Below are 24410 nucleotides of genomic sequence, written 5' to 3'. Positions count from 1 at the left end.
CAAACTGACATAGCAATTTATTGCCCTGGCCACATCTGCAGTCCTCATGCCTCCTTGCAGCAAGCCTAAGGCATGTTCATGCAGATGAGCAGGGACCCTGGGCATCTTTCTTTTGGTGTTTTTCAGAATCAGTAGAAAAGCCTCTTTAGTGTCCTAATTTGACCATGAAGGCCAAATTCAAGGAATCTCCTCTGAATAGTTGATGTTGAGATGTGTCTATTACTTGAACTCTGAAGCATTTATTTGGGCTGCAATTTCTGAGGCTGGTAACTCTAATGAACGTATCCTCTGCTGCATTAGTAACTCTGGGTCTTCCTTTCCTGTGGCGGTCCTCATTATAGCCAGTTTCATCACAGCACTTGATGGTTTTTGCGACTGCACTTGAAGAAACGTTCAAAGTTCTTGACATTTTACGTATTGACTGACCTTCATGTCTTAAAGTAATGATGGACTGTCATTTCTCTTTGCTTATTTGAGCTGTTCTTGCCATAATATGGACTTGGTCTTCTACCAAGTAGGGCTGTCTTCTGTATACCCCCCGCTACCTTGGCACAACATAACTGACTGTCTAAAATGCAATAAGAAGGAAAGAAATTCCACAAGTGAACTTTTAACAAGGCACACCTGTTAATTCAAATGCATTCCTGGTGACTACCCCATGAAGCTTGTTGAGAGAATGCCAAGAGTGTGCAAAGCTGTCATCAAGGCAATGGGTGGCTACTTTGAAGAATCTCAAAATATAAAATATGTTTTGATTTGTTTAACACTTATTTGGTTTCTACATGATTCCATATCTGTTATTTCATAGTTGCGATGTCTTCACCATTTTTCTACAATTAAGAAAATAGTAACAATAAAGAAAAACCCTGGAATGAGTAGGTGTGTCCAAACGTTTGGCTGGTACTGTAACTCACAGAACGGTGATAAGGGTCTCTTATCAGACATACCAATAACATTCATGGAATAGTTTAAATCGTAACTTCATGTTTACAAATCCTGAGAGCCAAATTGGCTGCAGAAGACATAGGTGTCTAGTCTAGTGAATGAGACCAGCAGTACTCACATATCCCATGTATGAAGCGTCCAGCTCAGGGCCAGTTGGGGTGCGGCTGCGGATTATGTTCTCTGTCTGTTGCAGGTGGAACCGGCTTGTGTCCAGAACCTTGTCCAACTGTAGGATGTGAGTCTCCAGGGTACCTCCCTCTCCTGAGGATGTGAAGATGAGATGGAATACAGTTAGATAAAGGCTTTGATTTTATGTTCAAGGGCCGGTTTCTTAGATCTAGATTAAGCCTACTCCTGTTGGATTTAAAAGCACGTTCAATGTAGATTATTCAGGAGTTTTATTTTATTTTACATTTTATTTAAGTTTTATTTAACTAGGCAGGTCAGTTAAGAACAAATTCTTATTTACAATGACGGCCTACCCCTGCCAAACCCGGACAACCGTGTGCTGACCGTGTGCCGACCTTTGGGACTCCCAATCACGACCGGATGTGATACAGCCTGGATTCGTTTAAAGGAACATTCCACCCAATAATCTAGTTCTCAAGATATGTAACTTTCAAAATACATTAAAATAATATGAAAGTTACATTTCGTGAAATCTTGATTGCTGACAAGCAAAACATTTTGGGACTATGTCAACAATGGATTAATGAAACCATTACCAAAATGTAGTTTTTGGGTGGAGTTTTCCTTTAATCTGTCTTAATCTGTGCCCGAAAAACCGTCCCTAAATGTTTTCTTCAAACAGACATAGAAATCCATCCAAAACATTGTAAGATATCATTAATTGTGAGTGTTATCCATTCAGTGGTAAATTAGAAGACAAGGGACAAAGGACATTTGTAACACAAAAAACAACAACATCTCCCCAACAGTGCACAACAACATGCACCTTTTGAAACACACAGGATGCCAACCACAAATTAGCTTGAGGTTAGCTACAGTAGCCTATGTGCTGCAAAATGTAATATAAAAAAATACAAATTGTTAGGAAGTGGTGCTGTTGGTTAACAGTAATTGCTGTTATGCTTCAGTGTGCGAGTAAGAAAACCAAACCAAACTACTAGCAGGCAGTAAGTAGGCTGTTAGTGTTATTTTTCCACACTACGGCATCTTGCCTACCATCCAAGGACCTCAGGGTTTGTTCAGTTAGTTTAACAAAGGCCTCAGGGCTCTCTGGGATCACTACATCTGGAAGAAACATATACATACACACATTTCGTACAATTAACAAGGCTGAATATGAGTGTGCTTTAACAGCCACTGTACAATACTGTATCTCTCCACTGTGATGTCTCCACTCTCTCTGAGATCGAGGCTATCTTAAGTTGTGAGGGGTGTGTTATCCTTAGTATCTGACAGTACGGGTGTGAGGGGTGTAGACTAGACTGACCTGACAGAGCAGAGGCAGAAGTTGATCCCTGGTAGCTCCCCTCATCTCCGTGCTCCCCCTGCTCAGACGCCAGGCCCAGGGCCCTGCTGGCGCTCTCCAGCCCCCGGCTCAGGTCGTAATCGTGGTCCCACTCCAGGGGGATGGAGTCCACACTGGCTGGGGTGTCCCTGCCCGAGCGCTCAGCCCCAGTCCGCAGAGGGGCAGCCAGGGAAGCAGAGTGGCTTAGGGAGGGTAGAGGGGACATCAGGCAGTCACCCAGACGCTCACTCCAGGGAATGCTGGACAGGTCCCCAGGTTCGTCTAGTTCAAACTCCCGGTCCGAGAATGACACGTCGTACTCGTCACCTGTTAGCTGGAGGAAGAGGAGTGGGAGGTACACTTATGAGACAGTCAACAAAGACAACGACAGGTTCCAGGAATCAAGACATGGCATCATTTGGTAAAATGGCCACAGGAGAGAATGTGCTCAACTCTATCCTCTTTTTTTTTTGTTTTTACTATGAAAGGGTGCTAGAAGCCAAGTCACCCAACATTAAAATCGAACCAAGGGGGCCAGTAGATGTCATCCCTAGGCTTACCGGTAGGCGTATGAGCTTCTTGTAGTAGCGCTCCACACGTCCAAACACCTCCTGGCAGTATCTCTGCAGCTCTTCCAGCTCCTCCTCTATAACAGCGGCATCCAGAGGCTCACTCTTCTCTAGCAGCACCTCACCCTGGTGGAAGATGTGCTCAATCTTCCCAGTGGTCAGAGAGATTTCCTGCTGGAACGCCTGGTAGACAATCAATCAATCAATCAATCAATCAATCAATCAATCAATCAAATGTACTTCATTTTACCTCAGAGGTTGTCAAAAAGTGGAAGAGAAGCAGAGACCAACCAGGTAAGGTTGAGTTCACAACCACCAGGTGTGAAACTTATTAGCAAAAATAGTGACTTGTTCTCCCGAGTGGCGTAGTGGTCTAAGGCACTGATTCTCAGTGCTAGAGGCGTCACTACAGACCCTGGTTTGAGGCCAGGCTGTATCACAACCGGCCGTGATTGTGAGTTCCATAGGGCGGCGCACAATTGGCCCAGCGTCGTCCGGGTTAGGTTTTGGCCGGAGTAGGCCGTCATTGTCAATAAGAATTTGTTCTTAACAGACTTGCCTAGTTAAATAAAGTTTAATAAAAAGAAATGACCAGTAGCATGTACCTGGGCAGCCCCAAGGTGTGAGGTATTGTGGGCATTCTTACCCTGAGCTGTTTGATCTTGGCCTGGATATCACACTCTGAGAAGTGCTCTATGTTGGTGAGCTGCAGGTCCATCTCCGTGAGCCACACCAGGATGCTGTCTCTGGCCGTCTCAAACTCCTCACGCTGACTGATAAAGTGCTGGAGAAATCATGAAGGGATGCTTTAGGATACACATTTCTCGCAGATTTATTTTCTTCTACCAACGAATTGTAATTTTGGGCAGACACTCCTCATGATTTCTTTCTGTGAGCACTTCGGATATTTAGGAGTGTAGAATTGGACTATATACAAGACTTTATGTTGTGTTACACCTTGAGTCTGCGGAGGATGGAGGCCACCCTCTTCTGCAGGTTGTCCCAGCGCTGGTTCCCGTCGTGGGCCATCTCCCGGAGGCGACAGGAGGAGTCGGTGCGGTTCTCCCTGGCCAGACGGCGGTACTGCTTATTGATAAGCTCCAGCTGGGTCAGACTCTCATGGACCTGACGTTGGAATGCCTACAGGACAACATATAATTCAAATACATATATTAATCAACCCACACATTTAGTATTGATCAAGGAAATGTTGATTAATCATTCAGTTGACAATTTAGTTGATCAATTGATCATTTAGTATCAATCAGAGACAAGTTAGTCCATCCATGAGTTTTGTCTAGATATGTACTGTAGAGGTACTGTCTTCTGAATATGAGATACATGGGGAGAGAATATAGTGGTTTACAGCATATCAAATAAGGTGGTCTGTAATAGCTGTACTGTACCTCAAACTTCTTTAGTTCTTCCTTGGCCACAGTGTAGAGCACGCCTGACGAGTTGGGCAGAGCAGCAGTCTTCTCTGAGGTCACAAGCCACTCCTCAAAACGTGCAAAGTCCTCTAAGAACTTCTGCCATAAACGCCATGTCTCTTCAATCCTTAGAAATGAAAACGATATGGACTATTTTAAGTTATGGTGACAGCCTACATTATAAGCGATCAAATAGACTAACCAACCCTAGAGTTACATCACCGCACTTTGCTTGATGATACTCTTGAAATAAATAGAAAATGGCACTACTGTAGAAACAACTGCGACAACTGTATCTAAAAGTAGTAGCCATTTCCTGCAGTCAAATGACCAAATCACCCTCTAGTGACCTCAGGGGTGGAATGTTATTCATATTTTTCATCTTTTCATAATTAATAAACATATATATATTTGTACATTTCTATGTGAAACGGTTTGAACATACCTACTCATTAAAGGATTTTTCTTTATTTGGACTATTTTCTACATTGTAGAATAATAGTGAAGCCATCAGAACAATGAAATAACACATATGGAATCATGTCGTACCCAAAAAAGTGTTAAACAAATCTAAATATATTTTAGAAATATATTTAATATCTTCAAAGTAGCCACCCTTTGCCTTGATTACAGCTTTGCTCACACTTGGCATTCTCCTCATGAGGTAGTCAACAGGAATGCATTTCAATTAACAGGTGTGCCTTGTTAAAAGTTCATTTGTGGAATTTCTCTCCTTCTTAATGCGTTTGAGCCAATCAGTTGTGTTGTGACAAGGTAGGGTTGGTATACAGATGATAGCCCTATTTGGTAAAAGACCAAATCCATATTATGGCAAGAACAGCTCAAATAAGCAAAGAGAAACGACAGTCCGTCATTACTTTAAGACATGAAGGTCAGTCAATATGGAAAATATCAAGAACTTTGAAAGTTTCTTCAAGTGCAGTAGCAAAAACCATCAAACGCTATGATGAAACTGGCTCTCATGAGGACCGCCACAGGAAAGGAAGACCCAGAGTTACCTCTGCTGCAGAGGATAAGTTCATACGAGTTACCAGCCTCAGAAACTGAGTTCAAGTAACAGACACATCTCAACATCAACTGTTCAGAGGACACTGCGTGAATCAGGCCTTCATGGTCAAATTGCTGTAAAGAAACCACTACTAAAGGACACCTATAAGAAGAAGAGACTTGCTTGGGCCAACAAACACGAGCAATGGACATTAGACCGGTGGAAATCTGTCCTTTGGTCTGATGAGTTCAAATTTGAGATTTTTGATTTCAACCGCCATGTCTTTGTGAGACGCAGAGTAGATGAAAGGATGATTTCCGCATGTGTGGTTCACACAGTGAAGCATGGGAAGAGGAGGTGTGATGGTGTTGGGGTGCTTTGCTGGTGACAATGTCTGTGATTTATTTAGAATTCAAGGCACACTTAACCAGCATTGCTACCACAGCATTATTTATTTATTTATTTTTTATTTCACCTTTATTTAACCAGGTAGGTAAGTTGAGAACAAGTTCTCATTTACAATTGCGACCTGGCCAAGATAAAGCAAAGCAGTTTGACACATACAACGACACAGAGTTACACATGGAGTAAAACAAACATACAGTCAATAATACAGTATAAACAAGTCTATATACGATGTGAGCAAATGAGGTGAGATAAGGGAGGTAAAGGCAAAAAAAGGCCATGGTGGCAAAGTAAATACAATATAGCAAGTAAAACACTGGAATGGTAGATTTGCAATGGAAGAATGTGCAAATTAGAAATAAAAATAATGGGGTGCAAAGGATCAAAATAAATTAATTAATTAAATACAGTAGGGAAAGAGGTAGTTGTTTGGGCAAAATTATAGGTGGGCTATGTACAGGTGCAGTAATCTGTGAGCTGCTCTAACAGTTGGTGCTTAAAGCTAGTGAGGGAGATAAGTGTTTCCAGTTTCAGAGATTTTTGTAGTTCGTTCCAGTCATTGGCAGCAGAGAACTGGAAGGAGAGGTGGACAAAGAAAGAATTGGTTTTGGGGGTGACTAGAGAGATATACCTGCTGGAGCGTGTGCTACAGGTGGGAGATGCTATGGTGACCAGCGAGCTGAGATAAGGGGGGACTTTACCTAGCAGGGTCTTGTAGATGGCATGGAGCCAGTGGGTTTGGCGACGAGTATGAAGCGAGGGCCAGCCAACGAGAGCGTACAGGTCCCAATGGGGCTTTGGTGACAAAACGGATTGCACTGTGATAGACTGCATCCAATTTGTTGAGTAGGGTATTGGAGGCTATTTTGTAAATGACATCGCCAAAGTCGAGGATTGGTAGGATGGTCAGTTTTACAAGGGTATGTTTGGCAGCATGAGTGATGGATGCTTTGTTGCGAAATAGGACGCCAATTCTAGATTTAACTTTGGATTGGAGATGTTTGATATGGGTCTGGAAGGAGAGTTTACAGTCTAACCAGACACCTAAGTTTTTGTAGTTGTCCACGTATTCTAAGTCAGAGCCGTCCAGAGTAGTGATGTTGGACAGGAGGGCAGGTGCAGCATTCTGCAACGACACGCCATCCCATCTGGTGTTTTATTTTTTACTTTCACTTGTACCCCTTTTTCTGCCCAATTGGTAGTCTTGTTCCATCGCTGCAACTCCCCTACGGACTCGGGAGAGACGAAGGTCGAGAGCCATGCATCTTGCGAAACACGACCCTGCCAAGCCGCACTGCTTCTTGACACACTGCTCGCTTAACCTGGAAGCCAGCTGCACCAATGTGTCAGAGCAAACACTGTCCAACTTGCAACTGAGGTCAGCTTGCAGGCACCCGGCCCGCCACAAGGAGTCGCTAGAGCGCGATGGGACAAGGATATCCCGGCCGGCTAAATGTCCCCTAACCTGGACAATGCTGGGCCAATTGTGCGCCGCCTCATGGGTCTCCCGGTCACGTCCGGCTGTGACACAGCCTGGGATCGAACCTGGGCCTGTAGTGACGCTTGGAAGGCCCTGTGTATTATTTTTTTAAGCCCATAACCATGTGTGTGAGGTGTATACTTTTGTTTCAAAGTAGATCTGTTTAAGACTACCAAGAAAACACCCTGTGCGACCCTGATTTAGCCCACTGCAGTAAAAGGTTAAGTTAAACTGTGTAGGTCTTACTTGAGCCTTCTCTCCATGGACAAGGCACAGATGCTCCTCCATCGGCGGTCCAGGCTGCGAGTGGCCTGCTGGATAGATTCACACTCTGTGTCCGTGGCACAAGCGTCACAGTCGTGCAACAGCACCTCACACAGGTTCAACACAGACGCCACACCCGTACTGTGCTTCTCTATGTCACGCTGAAGCTCCTGGATAGATGGAGAGAAAGATGGAAGGATGTTATGGTACGCGATGTTAGAGAAAGAGGGTGGGATCTTTTCAGAACCAAGAAACGTGCTAAGATCTTTCAATAAGCCCTTCTCTATTGTATTGTCTGTAAGCCTGTCTGCTAGGAACTAAAAATGATCTATAAAATATCAACATAAGCAACCATCATTGACTATCTACAGTATCTGTATTAATAGCTATACCAAAGGGTGTAAACTACAGTGTTTTCAAAGTACTCACAGCCCACTGATGCGGTAGCCTGGTGGTGCCAGATCTGTTAATGCCATCTTGCCAACTGCTATGACAACGACTACGGGAGTCTACAAGACAGCACAAACAGATCTGGGACCACCAAGCTGACGGGATATTTACCTGCTGCAGGTCCAGCTTCCTCTGTATCTCCTGGGAATCACAGGTGTCATAGACGATGGGTCTGGATAGCTCAGTCTCTATGTGGGCCAGCCAGGACCGCAGACTACTCATGTTCTTATCCAGCTGCTGCACTGCCACCAGAGTCTCCCTCAGCTTCTTCACTCTATAGCAACCGGATACATGATGCTTGTTTTAGAAGAAAACATACATGCCACAGCAGATTCCTAGTAAAGAAGCACCTAAAAACAATTAACACAGTCATTAAACCACTTCTTTCCACTCATTGTTTTTATTTTATTCAAGCTATATTTTACTAGGAAGTCCCATCGTGGTCAAATTGTGCTAAGTACAGTACTGTACACTGGGCTAGCCAGAGAGTTTCTGAAAGTCAAGAAGGCTGCATCAAAGCAAATATTAACGCCAATGGCGTGTGTAAACAAATGTGTGTATATTCCTAACCCACAGCAGTATAGCATATCCATGTACTTCCTATCCCACACACCCGGCCATAGTATATACAGTGCATTCGGAAAGTATTCAGACCACTTCCCTTTTTTACACATTTTATTTTATTTTATTCTAAAATTGATTAAATAGAACATTTTCCTCATCAATCTACACACAATACCACATAAAGCGAAAACAGAAATACCTTATTTACATAAGTATTCAGACCCTTTGCTATGAGACTCGAAACTGAGCTCAGGTGCATCCTGTTTCCTTTGATCATCTTTGAGATGTTTGTACAACTTCATTGGAGTCCACCTGTGGTAAATTCAATTGATTAAACATCATTTGGAAAGACTGTCTATATAAGGTCCCACAGTTGACAGTGCATGTCAGAGCATAAACCAAACCCTGAGGTCGAAGGATTTGTCCGTAGAGCTCCGAGACAGGATTGTGTCGAGGCACAGATCTGGGGAAGAGTACCAAAAAATGTCTGCAGCATTCAAGGTCCCCAAGAACACAGTGGCCTCCATCATTCTTAAATGGAAGAAGTTTGGAACCACCAAGACTCTTTCTAGAGCTGGCCACCCGGCCAAACTGAGCAATCAGGGGAGAAGGGCCTTGGTCAGGGAGGTGACCATGAACCCAAAGGTCACTCTGACAGCGCTCCAGAGTTTCTCTGTGGAGATGGGAGAATCTTCCAGAAGGACAACCATCTCTGTAACACTCCCCCAATCAGGCCTTTACGGTAGAGTGGCCAGACAGAAGCCACTCTCAGACCATGAGAAACAAGATTCTCTGGCTTGATGAAACCAAGATTGAACTCTTTGGCCTAAATGCCAAGCGTCACATCTGGAGGAAACCTGACACCATCCCTAGGGTGAAGCATAGTGGTGGCAGCATCATGCTGTGGGGATGATTTTCAGCAGCAGGGCCTGGGAGACTAGTCAGGATCGAGGGAAAGATGAATGGAGAAAAGATCCTTGAAAACCTGCTCCAGAGCGCTCAGGACCTCAGACTACAACCCTAAGTACACAGCCAAGACAACGCAGGAGTGGCTTTAGGACAAGTCCCTGAATGTCTGAGTGGCCCAGCCAGAGCCTGGACTTAAACCCGATCGAACATCTCTGGAGAGACTTGAAAATAGCTGGGGCAGCGACGTTCCCCATCCAACCTGACAGTGCTTGAGGATCTGCAGAGAAGAATGGGAGAAACTACGCAAATACAGGTGCGCCAAGCTTATAGTGTCATACCCAAGAAGACTCAAGGCTGTAATCACTGCCAAATGGTGCTTCAACAATGTTCTGAGTAAAGGGTCTGAATACTTATGTAAATGTAATATCAGTTTTTTTATTTTTCAGAAATTTGCTAACATTTCAAATAACCTGTTTTTGCTTTGTCATTAATCCATTTTAGAATAAGGCTGTAACGTAACAAAATGTGGAAAAAGTCAAGTGGTCTGAATACTTTCCGAATGCACTCCTTACCTGGCTCCGATGAGGTCCAGCAGGTGTTGCCAGCGCTCGCCCACCTTGCTGAGTTTGTGTTCTATCTCAGAGGCCTTGGTCTCGTGGCTGGCCCTGGCCAGGCGCTCACCCATCTTGTGCAGCTGCAGCTTGTTCTCCTTAGCCACCGCTATCTCCTCCTGGTAGTCCTGGGAGAGGGATTAAAAACCGTCATCAGACCATGTAAAAGGGAGAATAGTGTAACAGTTTGGACTGAAACATTATTCAAAGAGGAATCAACTTCTACAAGCATTTCTCATTGAAGCAATTCAGAGTAGAGGAGACCATTTCAATGGGATATTTGTCTAATTAATCAAACTCGAATGAAAAGACAAGGTCTGGTATCGGTTGGTGTTTACCTTGCGTAGCTTCTCGATCATCTCCTCGATGCTGATGTCTCCATTCTGGGACACCTTGCTCTCCATGTCGGTAAGCCAGTCACACAGCTCCTTGTTCTTCTCGTTAAACACGGCCCACTCATTCAGCTTCTCACTCACCTGCTTCTGCCGAAGGGATAGCTATGGAGAGAGAGAGAGAGAGAGAGAGAGAGAGAGAGAGAGAGAGAGAGAGAGAGAGAGAGAGACAGAGAGAGAGACAGCTAGACAGATACACAGGTGTTGTAAATACATTAATTAATTCACCATGGTAAGGATAATAGCTAGTTGCACAGAGAAATGAACATGTTTATATAAAAAAAGAAACATACACAACAAGCAGTACTAGGCAATATGCATAGATTTAGCAGAACATTAATGAAGAGGTAGCAGTGATGTAGAGGTGTTACCTAATGTAATGCATCGAACGCTAGCACTGTGTGACTTCCTGTCACTATGTGGTCTATATTCACATACAACACCGGATGTAGTTTGAAGGGGAAACATCCTGTACTGTTTTGCATTAAAGTTCTCTCTATCTCAAGTCTAGTTATACTAAACACTACGCTTCCACCTTTATGAAATCACCAGAGATATGTTTCACGAAGGCGATAAAGAATACTGCAGAACCACTTTTCAATCATATTATATATGCCATTTAGCAGACGCTTTTATCCAAAGCGACTTACAGTCATATTATTATTATTATTATTATTATTATTATTATTATTATGTGTGCATACATTCTACGTATGGGTGGTCCCGGGAATCGAACCCACTACCCTGGCGTTACAAGCGCCATGCTCTACCAACTGAGCTACAGAAGGACCCTCAATATTGACCATAGTCTGCTGCAGATCTTTCTGCAAGAGTCGGCAATCAGTGCAAGCCTGCAAGATTCAACCCTGTTCCCATAACTATGCGTACGTAGTGCGGCCATGGCCTATCGTGGAGCTTCAGCACCACCATTTGGCACATGTCATTACAACTTAAAATGACAGCTCTAGTCTCTCTTGCTGGACTGATGACCCACCTATTGAGTCAGACACACAGAGGCCGTGGGAAGAGACTGCTTCTCCTCACAGCAACATATTCAATAGCCATACAGTACCTGGTGACAGATCTCCTCCCACTGGCGGTGCAGAAGCTCTATACGTTCCTGTAGAACAGACAGGTCCTCAGCACTGATGTAGCTAGACAGGGACTCCCTCAGCACCGTCAGGTGGTCTAGGTCTTCTGTCCAGCCGTCAAACGTGTTCTCCAAGTCCTGGTCACAGGAGAGAGAACGTTATCATCTGCTTTAAGCAGCCAAGACTATGTTTAGCTGAATATTTTTTAAAGACATCACGGGTCAATTTGAAATGGCTCCGTATGCCATACATGGTGCACTCCATTTGTGTACCATTTAGGACACAGTTCACGATAGGACTAAGCCCACCTACAGATCATTTCTCTGGACATTATGTGAGCCTGCATGTATTCAGTGTTGAACATAGTATAATAATTGTAAGGTCGTTCCACGAAGAGAGTGCCTTTAATATTTTAAGTAGACATTTTGCACCAATATTGCATTTTAAAAGCTCTATATTAAAGTGCCCTTTAATATAGACCACATGGAGACTTAAAATAAATCCGATTTTTTTTTTATATGAATAAAGACTTGCTAATTCAGCATTTTGACATTTGGTGTTTGGTATTTTATTAGGATCCCCATTTAGCTGTTGCAAAAGCAGCAGCTACTCTTCCTGGGGTCCACACAAAACACAAAACATAATACAGAATGACAATACAGAACATCATTAGACAAGAACAGCTCAAGGACCGAACTACATCAATTTCTAAAAAGGCACATGTAGCCTACATATCAATGCATACACACACACTATCTAGGTCAAATAGGGGAGAGGGGTTGTGCCGCGAGGTGTTGCTTTATCTGTTTTTTGAAACCAGGTTTGCTGTTTATTTGAGCAAAATGAGATGGAAGGAAGTTCCAAGTTCCACCTTTACAGTAGTGTAAAGTGGCATGTGGAAGTATTCACCCCCGTGGCATTTTTCCTATTTTGTTGCCTTACAACCTGGAATTAAAATGGATTTTTGGGGAGTTTGTATCACTTGATTTACACAACATGCCTACCACTTTGAAGATTCAAAATATTTTTTATTGTGAACCAAACAAGAAATAAGACCCAAAGAACCCAGAAAACTTGAGCGTGCATAACTATTCACCCCCTCAAAGTCAATATTTTGTATATCCACCTTTCGCAGCAATTACAGCTGCAAGTCTCTTGGGGTATGGCTCTACAAGCTTGGCACATCTATCCACTGGGATGTTTGCCCATTCTTCAAGGCAAAACAGTTCCAGCTCCTTCAAGTTGGATAGGTTCCGCTGGTGTACAGCAATCTTTAAGTCATACGACAGATTCTCAATTGGATTGAGGTCTGGGCTTTGACTAGGCTATTCCAAGACATTTAAACGTTTCCCCTTAAACCACTAGAGTGTTGCAGTAGTAGGGTCATTGTCCTGCTGGAAGGTGAACCTCCGTCCCTGTCTCAAATTTCAGGAAGACTGAAACAGGTTTCCCTCAAGAATTTCCCTGTATTGAGCGCCATCCATCATTCCTTCAATTCTGACTAGTTTCCCAATCCCTGCCAATGAAAAACATCCCCACAACATGATGCAGCTACCACCATGCTTCACTGTAGGGATGCTGTTCTCGGGGTGATGAGAGGTGGGTTTGTGCTAGACATAGCGTTTTCCTTGATGGCCAAAAAGCTACATTTTAGTCTCATCTGACCAGAGAACCTTCTTACATATGTTTGGAGAGTCTCCCACATGCCTTTTGGTGAACACCAAATGTGTTTGCTTATTTTTTCTTTAAGCAATGGCTTTTTTCTAGCCACTCTTCCGTAAAGCCCAGCTCTGTGGAGTGTACGGCTTAAAGTGGTCCTATTGACAGATACTCCAATCTACGCTGTGGAGCTTTGCAACTCCTTCAGGGTTATCTTTGGTCTCTTTGTTGCCTCTCTGAATAATACCTTCCTTGCCTGGTCTGTGAGTTTTGGTGAGCGGCCCTCTCTTGGCAGGTTTGTTATGATGCCATATTGTTTACATTTTTTAATAATGGATTTAATGGTGCTTCGTGGGATGTTCAAAATTTCAGATATTTTTTTATAACCCAATCCTGATCTGTGCTTCTCCACAACTTTGTCCCTGACATGTTTGGAGCTCCTTGGTCATCATGGTGCCGCTTGCTTGGTGGTGCCTCTTGCTTAGTGGTGTTGCAGACACTGGGGCCTTTCATAACAGGTGTATATATACACTGAGATCATGTGACAGATCATGTGACACTGAGATTGCACACAGGTGGACTTAATTGAACTAATAATGTGACTTCTGAAGGTAATTGGTTGCACCAGATCTTATTTAGGGGCTTCATAACAAAGGTGGTGAATACATATGCACACACCACTTTCCAGGTTTTCATTTTTTATAATTTTTTAAAAAACAAGTTATTTTTTTCATTTCACTTCACAAATTTGGACTATTTTGTGTATGTCCATTACATGAAATCCATTTAAATTACAGGTTGAAATGCAACAAAATAGGAAACATGCCAAGGGGGTGAATACTTTTGCAAGGCACTGTACTTTTTCTTGAATTTGTTCTGGATTTGGGGACTGTGAAAAGACCCCGGTGGCATGCCTGGAGGGATAAATGTGTGTGTCAGAGCTGTGTGTAAGTTGACTATGCAAACAATTTGGGATTTTCAACACGTTTCTTATAAAAAGAAGAAGTGATGCAGTCAGTCTCTCCTCAACTCTTAGCCAAGAAGAGACTGGCATGCACAGTATTTATATCAGCCCTCTGATTACGATTAAGAGCAAACCGTGCCGCTCTGTCCTGGGCCAGCTGCAGCTTAACATGTCCTTCCATGCACCCTCTGTGACATTTAGGAAGATTTTAACCCACTTAATCCCAAAAGGTCTCCATTGTAAAGCCCTAGTTATTTTGTTGCTTTGACAAAGTCATTTAGGAAGATTATTATTTAGTTTGTGTGATAAGTGATTAATTTACGTCAGTCCCTCATTTTAAGGTCAACCCTGTTACGTAAACTGAACTCTCATTTTAATATGATGAAACTATTCCTTTATAAATATTTATCAAAAAGAAGCAATGAACATCTTATAGTCAAATCATAGTGTAAAAGCAGGTGAGCTGGTTCTACTCTTTCTGTCAACTTTGGGGTGTTTTGTGGTGGAAAACTGAGCCAGTTCAAGCATTACACGTCAACCCTGTTTCCAATGGCGACCCGTCATTCAGGGTATGAGCCCCACATTTTGTGGGTTACCTATTTTGCATGTTATTTTGGCATTAATAAGTGTCACATATCAGTTTGCAAACAAAGTAAGAAAAAAAAGACAAAATCATTGAGTTAATAAAGCTTCCTTTCTTGAAAAAGGCAGCTCCAAATGCAGGTGTTTCAGCCTAGCTCAGTGCTTTCTGTGGTGGTGGGGCAGCCAGTGGAAAATACGGAGAGTAGGGGTTGGTAATGTTCTCTTGTTGCGCCGTGATTGTCTTCGTGTCCTGTCACTCATAGGGACACTACGTCACTGCCAAATCTAATAGTAGAGCTCGAAAATTCAAGCACTTCCAAACCACTCATTGTTTGTAGACTTGATTCTTGATGATGACCGCGAGCTAAGATTTTGAAAGTATGATGTTGACATGATCAGTCCAATCAAAGCAACTGTAGATATAACTTGACATGACGTAATTTTATCTGTGGCCAATGACCTTGAGCCTTTTTGGATGGGCACTTCTAATGTAACTATGCTGCCATAGTTACATTAGAAGTGCCCATCCAAAAATCCAGAATTTCAATCCAGACTTTGATAATAAAATTTGCCCACACCACCTTCCTGTTCAAGTGAGCACAGCACAACAAGGTGAGTACGAAAATGTATTGTATGCTGCTGCATAAATTATGTTATATGCCAGGGAGATTTTATACTGTAGCTAAGAAAGTAATACTAAGTGTGTGTTGTGTAGTGAGCTGTTAGTAGCCCATGTGCCTCACCCTAATAATTTGGTCTATTTTCCACTCTTAATTTCGCCTACTGTTCTGACTTGGTGGTACAAATGTAGCCTATAACCTGTTTTAGAGAAATGTAATCATCGAATATTGTAAGAGTTGTCATTGTCTGCTTATATGCCCCATTTATTTATCCTAAGGTTCTGACTTGGTGTACTGGGAGAACACTGTAAGAACGGCCCATGTTCTGAATTCTGTTTCTGTACACTTCAAAAGTGCTGAACAAATAGTTATATTGACTACGTCCGTCCTAGCTTGCTCATTAATGTCTTGATCGAAATAACAAATGGCCTCTTATCTACTTGTTGTCCCCTTATGCCATAGTTTGAACATCTCAATTGTCAGCAGAAACCCCATTTGTTTAACCAAGTCAGCCATATCAGCTATGTTTTTTTAAGGCAGTAAATGAGGCTGAATGAACTGTTTCGCTGCCAGACAAGGCTCCGCTGATAGCCAGGTGTAGCAGTGGTAAGGTGTTGGGACTGCTGTTGGGACAGCTTCATGTAGGCCCTAACATATTGTGGGCACCGTTTGTCACCGTTATAGTGCAATTAATATATTATTTACTGTTGTGGCTTTGCTGGCATGCATCCACCCAATTGGAGGGTTTGCCCCACCAAGAGTTACATGCTAATATCGCCACTGCCTGTTACCCATAGATAGACAGGCTAGAAATGTTTTAACAATAAAAATGTTTTTGTGAAGATTGCATTCAATTGCCATTTCCTGTTGCACAACAACAAGCTTCCATTCCTCCTGTCAAAAGGGGATTTATGTTTGTCAATCGTCAACCCTGTTACTTTATTTGGCACTTACTAAAGTCCTTTTAGTAAGTATTTTTTTAAAATTAGGACGATATACTTCTCAAAAGACACCGAATTGGTGGAACAACCCAGTAATACAATCCATTTCCTGATTACCTGGATCATGAACCGCAATGCCATGTAACCTGGCAAACCAGCTCCCGGTATTGGTGTGAGGAATGTTGGAGAAATGTTGTAATTAGATCAGACCCATAAAGGTGCCAAGTAAGTTTGTCTATTTTCTCTCTGCTACCGCACGGCAAGCAGTACTGGAGCGCTTGCCAATCCAAGAGGCTTCTAAACAGCTTTTACCCCCAAGCCGTAAGACTCCTGAACATCTAGCCAAATGGCTACCCAGACTATTTGCATTGCCCCACCCCCCTCTCCACTTCTTTACACCACTGCTACTCTCTGTTGTCATCTATGCATAGTCACTTTAATAACTCTACCTACATGTACATGCTACCTCAACTAACCGGTGCCCTCGCATATTGACTCTATATCGGTACCACCCTGTATATAGTCTCGCTATTGTTATTTTACTGCTGCTCTTTAATTACTTGTTACTTTTATCTCTTATTCTTTCTGTATTTCTTTGAAAATGCATTGTCAGTTAGGGGCTCGTAAGTAAGCATTTCACTGTAAGGTCTACCTACATCTGTTGTATTCGGGGCATGTGACTAATAAAATGTTATTTGATTATAATTACATCAGTTAAATATACCTCCAAAACAAGGTGTTCTAAAGCCTCTAAAGTCGTTATTTCCAAGAATAAAACCCACTGTCCAATGAGAGTTTATCTGAACATAACTGTCCAGAGAAATGTGGGGACAATGTCTAAAGGTCCAATACCCAAGACGAACATTCAAAATATGCGTGAAGGAAACATCTGTGAAATCATATCACCTACACGGGATTGAAAAAGCTGTCTGTTATTGTACTGTGCTGGTTCACATACCCCTTACTTTTAAAGATGCTGTACTTCTCTAACTATCACACAAGATTCTCAAACCTATCAAATCAAAGCACACTGGCGATATGTGGTTTTAGTACACCTCTCCAAGTGCCCCGGGCCTAGGCTTACCTTGCAGCGCATCTGTTCAGCCTGCAGGTCCTCGTGGTGATCAGGGAGGGGCTGAGAGAGCTGCCGTTTAAACGCCCTCAGCTTCTCCAGAGAACCCTCTATGCCTCTCTCACATCTCTCCCAGTCCTGTGGACAACAAGCATATCCACACAAAGTGTCAGTACTTAAACATCCTCTGTTAACATCGTAGTATAAAATATGTCCTCAATCAATCAATCAATCAATCAATCAATCAATCAATCAATCATTCAGGACAATAAGAATGCCTATAATTGCAGTTGAAGTGAATAATCTACTTGCAGTTAAAAGGTAAACCTCCAAAAAGGTCAAGTTAAAGGTACTGTGTGTTTAATGTTACAGTTGGGTGCAGTGTACCTTTATCAGGTTGGCCAGCTCTCTCCTCTGTTCCTCCAGGCAGATGTTGGCGTGTCTCCAGCGGTCCTGGATGCCTGTGAGCTCTCCCTGCAGAGACACCTCCACCCTGCTGTCTGCAGACAGGAGAAGCTGCTTCCCAGCCTCCACCGTCAGGATGTAGCTGCCCTGCTGCCGCTGTAGGACCTTCTCTTTCAGCTGGAGGAACACAGAGACACAGGACAGTTAGACCGTAACCCTGACCCTAACCCTCCACTTATAGGATGTAGCCACTACAGAACCTTGATGCCACTACAGCATCTTGATGCCTGACCCTTACCCTAACTCTATCCCTTACCAATGGCTCTATGGTGATAGCAAACAATAAAGGTGATAGATGTCAGCCCTGCCTTGTTCTTTGGGAACAAGTACAATACTGTTCTCCATTAAATATGTCTCCATCTCCAAAGCCATATTTTTGCAGGGTGAAAAAAGCTAGTCCCATTCAGCACAGTCATACTGATGAGCATACTGATGAGAATGAGTTGTGGTATAAATAGTCACACGTTTCAGTATTACCAAGAAGCAGGTAGCTAGGGTCATGAGGTCATCAGAGTGAGTTGAGCCTACAGTACCTGAACTGCGTCCAGCATGGATCTGGCCTGCTGCAGGGGTACGGGCACCCCAACCTGTAGGGCCTCGGCAGGGTGTGAAACCTCCCCCAGCCATTTCCTCAGCTTCTCCGCCATCTCCCTGTAGCGCTGCCACTGGCGGACTAGGCTGTCGATGATACCTCGCCTCTGTTGGGTGCGACGCACCACACCCTGCCACTGGTTACTCAGCAGTGCCAACTTCAGGTTGAATTCATCCCTGCGTGAGACAGAGGACATTTACAGTAAGATAAGGAAAGATTAGATGGATATACCGTAAAGGAGTCATATAAATCTGACAAAAATGACCATATTTCTACCAAGGCACTCATCTATAGCTTTGTGAATGATAAGAGACAAGTGTACGTCAAGTTAGGTCAAGTTTATTTAAAGTGCATGATATGGGTATCATGATACAGTTGAAGTCGGAAGTTTACATACACTTAGTCATTAAAGTCATTAGAGTCACTAAAACTCGTTTTTCAACCACTCCAAAAATGTCTTGTTAAACAAACTATAGTTTTGGCAAGACGGTTAGGACATCTACTTTGTGCATGACACAAGTAGATTTTCCAACAATTGTTTACAGACAGATTATTTAACTTATAATTCACTGTATCACAATTCCAGTGGGTCAGAAGTGTACATACACTAAGTTGACTGTGCCTTTAAACAGTCAGCTTGGAAAATTCCAGAAAATGATGTCATGGCATTAGAAGCTTCTGATAGGCTAATTCACATAATTTGAGTCAATTGGAGGTGTACCTGTGGATGTATTTCAAGGCCTATCTTCAAACTCAGTGCCTCTTTGCTTGACATCAGGGGAAAATCAAAAGAAATCAGCCAAGACCTCAGAAAAGAAATGTAGACCCTCACAAGTCTGATATATCCTTGGGAGCAATTTCCAAACGCCTCAAGGCACCACGTTCATCTGTACAAACAATAGTGCGCAAGTATAAACACCATGGACCACGCAGCCGTCATACCGCTCAGGAAAGAGACGCGTTCTGTCTCCTAGAGATGAACGTACTTTGATGCGAAAAGTCCAAATCAATCCCAGAACAACGGCAAAGGACCTTGTGAAGATGCACAGGTACAAAAGTATCTATATCCACAGTAAAACAAGTCCTATATCAACACTGCTCCAAACCGTCCATAAAAAAGCCAGACTATGGATTGCAAACTGCACATGGTGACAAAGATCGTACTTTTTGGAGAAATGTCCTCTGGTCTGATCAAACAAAAAAATAACTGTTTGGCCATAATGACCATCGTTATGTTTGGAGGAAAAAGGGGGAGGCTTGCAAGCCGAAGAACACGATCCCAACCGTGAAGCACTGGGGTGGCAGCATCATGTTGTGGGGGTGCTTTGCTGCAGGAGGGACTGATGCACTTCACAAAATAGATGGCTCATGAGGATGGAAAATTATGTGGATATATTGAAGCAACATCTCAAGACATCAGTCAGGAAGTTAAAGCTTGGTCACAAATGGACAATGACCCCAAGCATACTTCCAAAGTTGTGGCAAAATGGCTTAAGAACAACAAAGTCAAGGTATTGGAGTTGCCATCACAAAGCCCTGACCTCAATCCCATAGAACATTTGTGGACAGAACTGAAAAAGTGTGTGCGAGCAATGAGGCCTACAAACCTGACTCAGTTACACCAGCTCTGTGTAAACGTTCTGACCTTATTTCCTTTATTATGTCTGTGTGTTAGTTTGGTCAGGGCGTGAGTTGGGGTGGGTAGTCTATGTTCTTTTTTCTATGTTGTATTTCTGTGTTTGGCCCGGTATGGTTCTCAATCAGAGGCAGCTGTCGATCGTTGTCTCTGATTGAGGATCATACTTAGGTAGCCTGTTTTCCCCATTTTAGTTGTGGGTGATTATTTTCTGTGTCTGTATTTTCCACACGGAACTGTTTCGTTTTCATTTTGTGTAGTGTTCAGTTTTGATTAAAAATATGACGGACACTTACCACGCTGCGTATTGGTCTGATCCTTCCTACTCCTCCTCAGAAGAGGAGGATGAAAACCGTTACACTCTGTCAGGAGGAATGGGCCAAAATTCACCCAACGTATTGTGGGAAGCTTGTGGAATGCTACCCCAAACGTTTGACCCAAGTTAAACAATTTAAAGGCAATGCTACCAAATACGTATTGAGTATATGTAAACTTCTGACCCACTGAACCTGTGAAAAAAATAAAATATGAAATAAATCATTCTCTACTATTAATCTGACATTCCACATTCTTAAAATAAAGTGGTGATCCTAACTGACCTAAGACAGGGAATTTTTACTAGGATTAAATGTCAGGAATTGTGAATAAATAAATGTATTTGGCTAAGGTTTATTTAAACTTCCGACTTCAACTGTATGTGTATCAACACACTTTACATACGTTTGCAGTGTACTGTACCTGTCATCCACCTGTCCCTGCTCCAGCATCCTCTGGCCATCACTGATTATGGAGTGAAGGATCTGCTGACGACTGAACATCTCAGCTTGGAATAGCTGCGGAGAAAACACATTCAGATCTGGTTAAGGAGAAGCATATCTTTAATTCTGTGAATAACACTTGTATCGTTTATCAATGTTTATTATGAGTATTTCTGTAAATTGATGTGGCTCTGTGCAAATTCACGGGATGTTTTGGAGGCAAAGCCAAATGTAAACTGAGGTTTTTGGATATAAATATGAACTTGATCGAACAAAACATACATGTATTGTGTAACATGTTCTCCAGGGAGTGTCATCTGATGAAGAATATCAAAGGTTAGTGATTAATTTTCTCTCTATTTCTGCTTTTTTGTGACTCCTTTCTTTCGATGGAAAATCACTATATGCTTTCTGTGACTAGTTGCTGACCTAACATAATGTTATGCTTTCGCCGAAAAGCTTTTTTGAAATCGGACACTGTGGTTGGATTAACAAGAATCCCGCTAGCGGAACCCCGTTCCTAGACAGGTTAACTGCATCTTAGAAAGCGGCATTGCATTAATTATTGCACAATAGCAGTCCTGATGACTCTATGGAATCCAGACGTCCCAAATCCCAGCATGCAAAGCTGGATGAAATTATGTCATCACAACCAGAACTGTTTCAGAACTGGTTGTAATATGGATTGAAGTCACTATAACAGGTTTTTCCAGCTGGGTTCACTACTAGGTTCTATTCCAGCAGGACTCCTCCAGTACCTCGTGTGCTCTCTGTTGCTCCATCAGACTCTGGTAGTTCCCAGATATCCCCACGGCTAGCTTCTCCTCCGTCTGTACCAGGAACTCCATCCACGTCTCACACTTCTCCAGGAACGTCTGCTGCTGCAGCAGGAATGACTGCAGTTTACTGAGGAGAGACAAAGAACCAATAATATCAGAACCAAAAACCTTCAGTCGTGAATATTTCACGAATTTACCTTATTTCATGAACTTCAGTTTTCAACCTTACCTGAATCTCTCAGTGGTTTGGGCATTGGCTGAGGACCAGCTCCGGTTAAGGTTCTGCATGCGTTTGATCTCGGTGTCGTTAAGAGGAAGCCGATAGCCCAGCTCATTCAGACGTTCCAGGTCAGGGGCCATGCTGCTGAATCTCAGAATCTTTCTCTGCAGGGGGAACAAGAGCAACTAGTAGTGAGTTTCAGTGAAATTAACTCACCCCAGGACAATGGCTTTTTCTAATGGTCTAATAAACTGTTGGTAGAGCATGGCACGTGTAATGCCACGGTAGTGGGTTTGATTCCTGGGACCACCCATACATAAAATGAATGCATGCATGACGAAATCGCTTTGGATAGAAGTGTCTGCTAAAAGGCATATATTGTCTAAGAATTGTTTCCTTTCCTTTATCGATATCATCTAAAATAAAGGACCATGTAAAAGACCAGCCTAAAGAGCTTCCATATTGTTTTCACCCGTAAAGTCTTCTCCAATGAGCGTACACGAGGAGAATAAAGGAGCAAAGGATTGAGTTTTTGACCTCTTTTTATAGTTGGATCACAGTCATATAGCTAAATCACGGTGCTGACTTACCTTGAGTTCCTCCATGCGGTCCTGGATGATGGACAGGTCAGAAGAACCGTTGGGATCTTGGACCTTCAGAGCCTCCTCGGCCTCCACCATCCAGCGCCCCAACGAATCCAGCTGCTCACTGAAGGTCTCATAGTCCTGGACTCCCATCTGGAGGAGGGATTGGAGGACAAGAGATGTATTTATTTATACATGCAAAATTCATCCAGGTGAGTCCCATTGAAATGTAAATACATTTTTCAAGGCCAAGAGGAATGAACCAATGGCTATTGAAGCAACTGAAAATTACATTCTTTGGAAGATCTCAGAAGCATGAGGTTACATTAACTTCTGAACGTGGTAAACGCTTGTCTTGTTGGGTAAATCTGGTCCCATATTCCCCTGTACCTGTAGTGTAATGAGCTGCCTGCTGAGGGCCTGCTCCACGGTGGCAAGGCGCTGGGTTAGAGAGAGGTGGTCTGACTGGACGGCGGACGCTGCAGAGGTTTCCACCTGTTGCTTCAGCTGATCTCCCAGCTCCTGGAGAACCTGTAGAGATGCCTGCACTGGAACCTGAGCCCGCAGCAACTCCTGGAGAGACACCACCATACACCAACACACATGAGTGTAACAGAACACAAATCATCTATTATCACAAAGCAATATGACCAAATGTCATTATGTTTTCAGACAAGGATCATTGTTGACTGAAAGCTTAGGACATTAAACCCTGAAACTAGCATCTGATTCAAGTGTGCCAACACTTCTTTCCATAATAGACCATATAGGCAAAAAGGCTTTTGAAGGTAGATGACAGTTCATGAATACTGAGTCCTATGCGTATGTAAAAGGATCAATCCAACACGGTCCCTGTTCCAACTTACACTGCAGTCTTGAATCCAGGTGGACACCTCCTCGTCTGCGATGTCCTTGCTGCAGGCAGTCTCCAATAGCTGGCCAGCCTGCTCCTCCTGCAGCTGGATGCTGGAGCAGCTCTGTTCATACAGCTCTTTGTAGTGCTGCCACAGCTGTAACAGGGCTTTACTGCTCCTCAGACGCTCAGAGATCTCCTCCAGCAGACTGCTCCACCTAGACACAACATACATAGATGATGAACATCTTGGATCAATGGATCCTGGATCAATAACATAATATTGTTGCTGGATCAACTGATCAACACCGGTGGTTCTCACCCATTCATGGAAGATAAGCCCCCGTGGAGGTCATAAAGTGATCCAAATAAACAAACAAACCTAGCGTTGACATCCTTCAGGGTATTGTTGAGGCAGTCGGACACAGACTGGTGGCACTCCTTCAGCAGCTGGTGTGTCACAGAGCCAAACTTCCTCAGACTGCTCTCCTGCTTCTCCAGGTCCTTCTGTAGGTTCTACACAAAACAAGTCAAACATAATTAGGCCAAATTCCTCCCGAAGTGTCCACTTCTCCACAACCCCTCAAATACGTAGAAGTATTGGATATCATCTTTACCATATTTCTTAAACCAATCCAATGTGTTTAAATCCTTGAGGGGGATGGAACTAGTACACCCACACTTTAGGAATAAAGGCTACTGTGTAGGTTTAACCAGTCATTAAATAAAACAGGGTGGGGGAAAAACACATTTCTAAAAGCCTGAGATGCATGTTCGTCCTAGAATTACCTGTAGACTCTCCACCTGTAACTGTACAGCCTCCAGAGAGCCGGTGAGGAGGCGGAAGCGAGACACAGAGTACCTCCCCTCCATCAGGTAGCCGTTCATCTCCTCTGAAGACAGCTTGTACAGACTCCACTGGTCCAGCACTGACACAAGGCTGATCTTCAACTGCCCAATCTGGGGCGGAGCAGAGATGGAGAAGACCAATAAGGTCTGCACTTAAAAAGTAGTTAAAGGAACTTACTTGTTTTTGCAGTTGTGTTTAGTACTTTTCTGGAACGGGGGATCGTCATAGTAGCTGAATGAGTG

At 43.2% G+C, this 24410-nt stretch overlaps 1 protein-coding gene across 6 annotated transcripts in view; it reads right to left on the bottom strand.

The window, feature by feature from the left end:
• syne1b (spectrin repeat containing, nuclear envelope 1b) overlaps positions 1–24410 on the bottom strand; it is a 151176-nt gene that overhangs the window by 11547 nt on the left and 115219 nt on the right. For 4 of the 6 annotated variants that reach the window (XM_035743513.2, XM_035743516.2, XM_035743512.2 and 1 more), the window contains 23 exons: positions 24108–24278; positions 23701–23834; positions 23332–23536; positions 22856–23038; positions 22472–22618; positions 21891–22045; positions 21641–21788; positions 20863–20957; positions 18430–18664; positions 17819–18013; positions 17444–17569; positions 11575–11730; positions 10449–10607; positions 10072–10238; positions 8138–8300; positions 7559–7746; positions 4395–4545; positions 3946–4128; positions 3635–3772; positions 2980–3171; positions 2402–2753; positions 2131–2199; positions 1064–1206 (listed from right to left, as the gene is read on the bottom strand). In XM_035743513.2, the coding sequence (XP_035599406.1) occupies positions 1064–1206; positions 2131–2199; positions 2402–2753; positions 2980–3171; positions 3635–3772; positions 3946–4128; positions 4395–4545; positions 7559–7746; positions 8138–8300; positions 10072–10238; positions 10449–10607; positions 11575–11730; positions 17444–17569; positions 17819–18013; positions 18430–18664; positions 20863–20957; positions 21641–21788; positions 21891–22045; positions 22472–22618; positions 22856–23038; positions 23332–23536; positions 23701–23834; positions 24108–24278 (3855 nt within the window). Of the gene's footprint in view, positions 1–1063; positions 1207–2130; positions 2200–2401; positions 2754–2979; positions 3172–3634; positions 3773–3945; positions 4129–4394; positions 4546–7558; positions 7747–8137; positions 8301–10071; positions 10239–10448; positions 10608–10795; positions 10851–11574; positions 11731–17443; positions 17570–17818; positions 18014–18429; positions 18665–20862; positions 20958–21640; positions 21789–21890; positions 22046–22471; positions 22619–22855; positions 23039–23331; positions 23537–23700; positions 23835–24107; positions 24279–24410 lie in introns of those variants that run through there. The other 2 variants (XM_035743514.2, XM_035743517.2) reach the window with 2 other exon arrangements.

Source organism: Oncorhynchus keta, chromosome 29 (genome assembly GCF_023373465.1).
Source record: "Oncorhynchus keta strain PuntledgeMale-10-30-2019 chromosome 29, Oket_V2, whole genome shotgun sequence".
Lineage (NCBI taxonomy): Eukaryota > Metazoa > Chordata > Actinopteri > Salmoniformes > Salmonidae > Oncorhynchus > Oncorhynchus keta.
The sequence above is the reverse complement of the archived record's forward strand: the minus strand, read 5'-3'. Positions and strand labels throughout refer to the sequence as shown.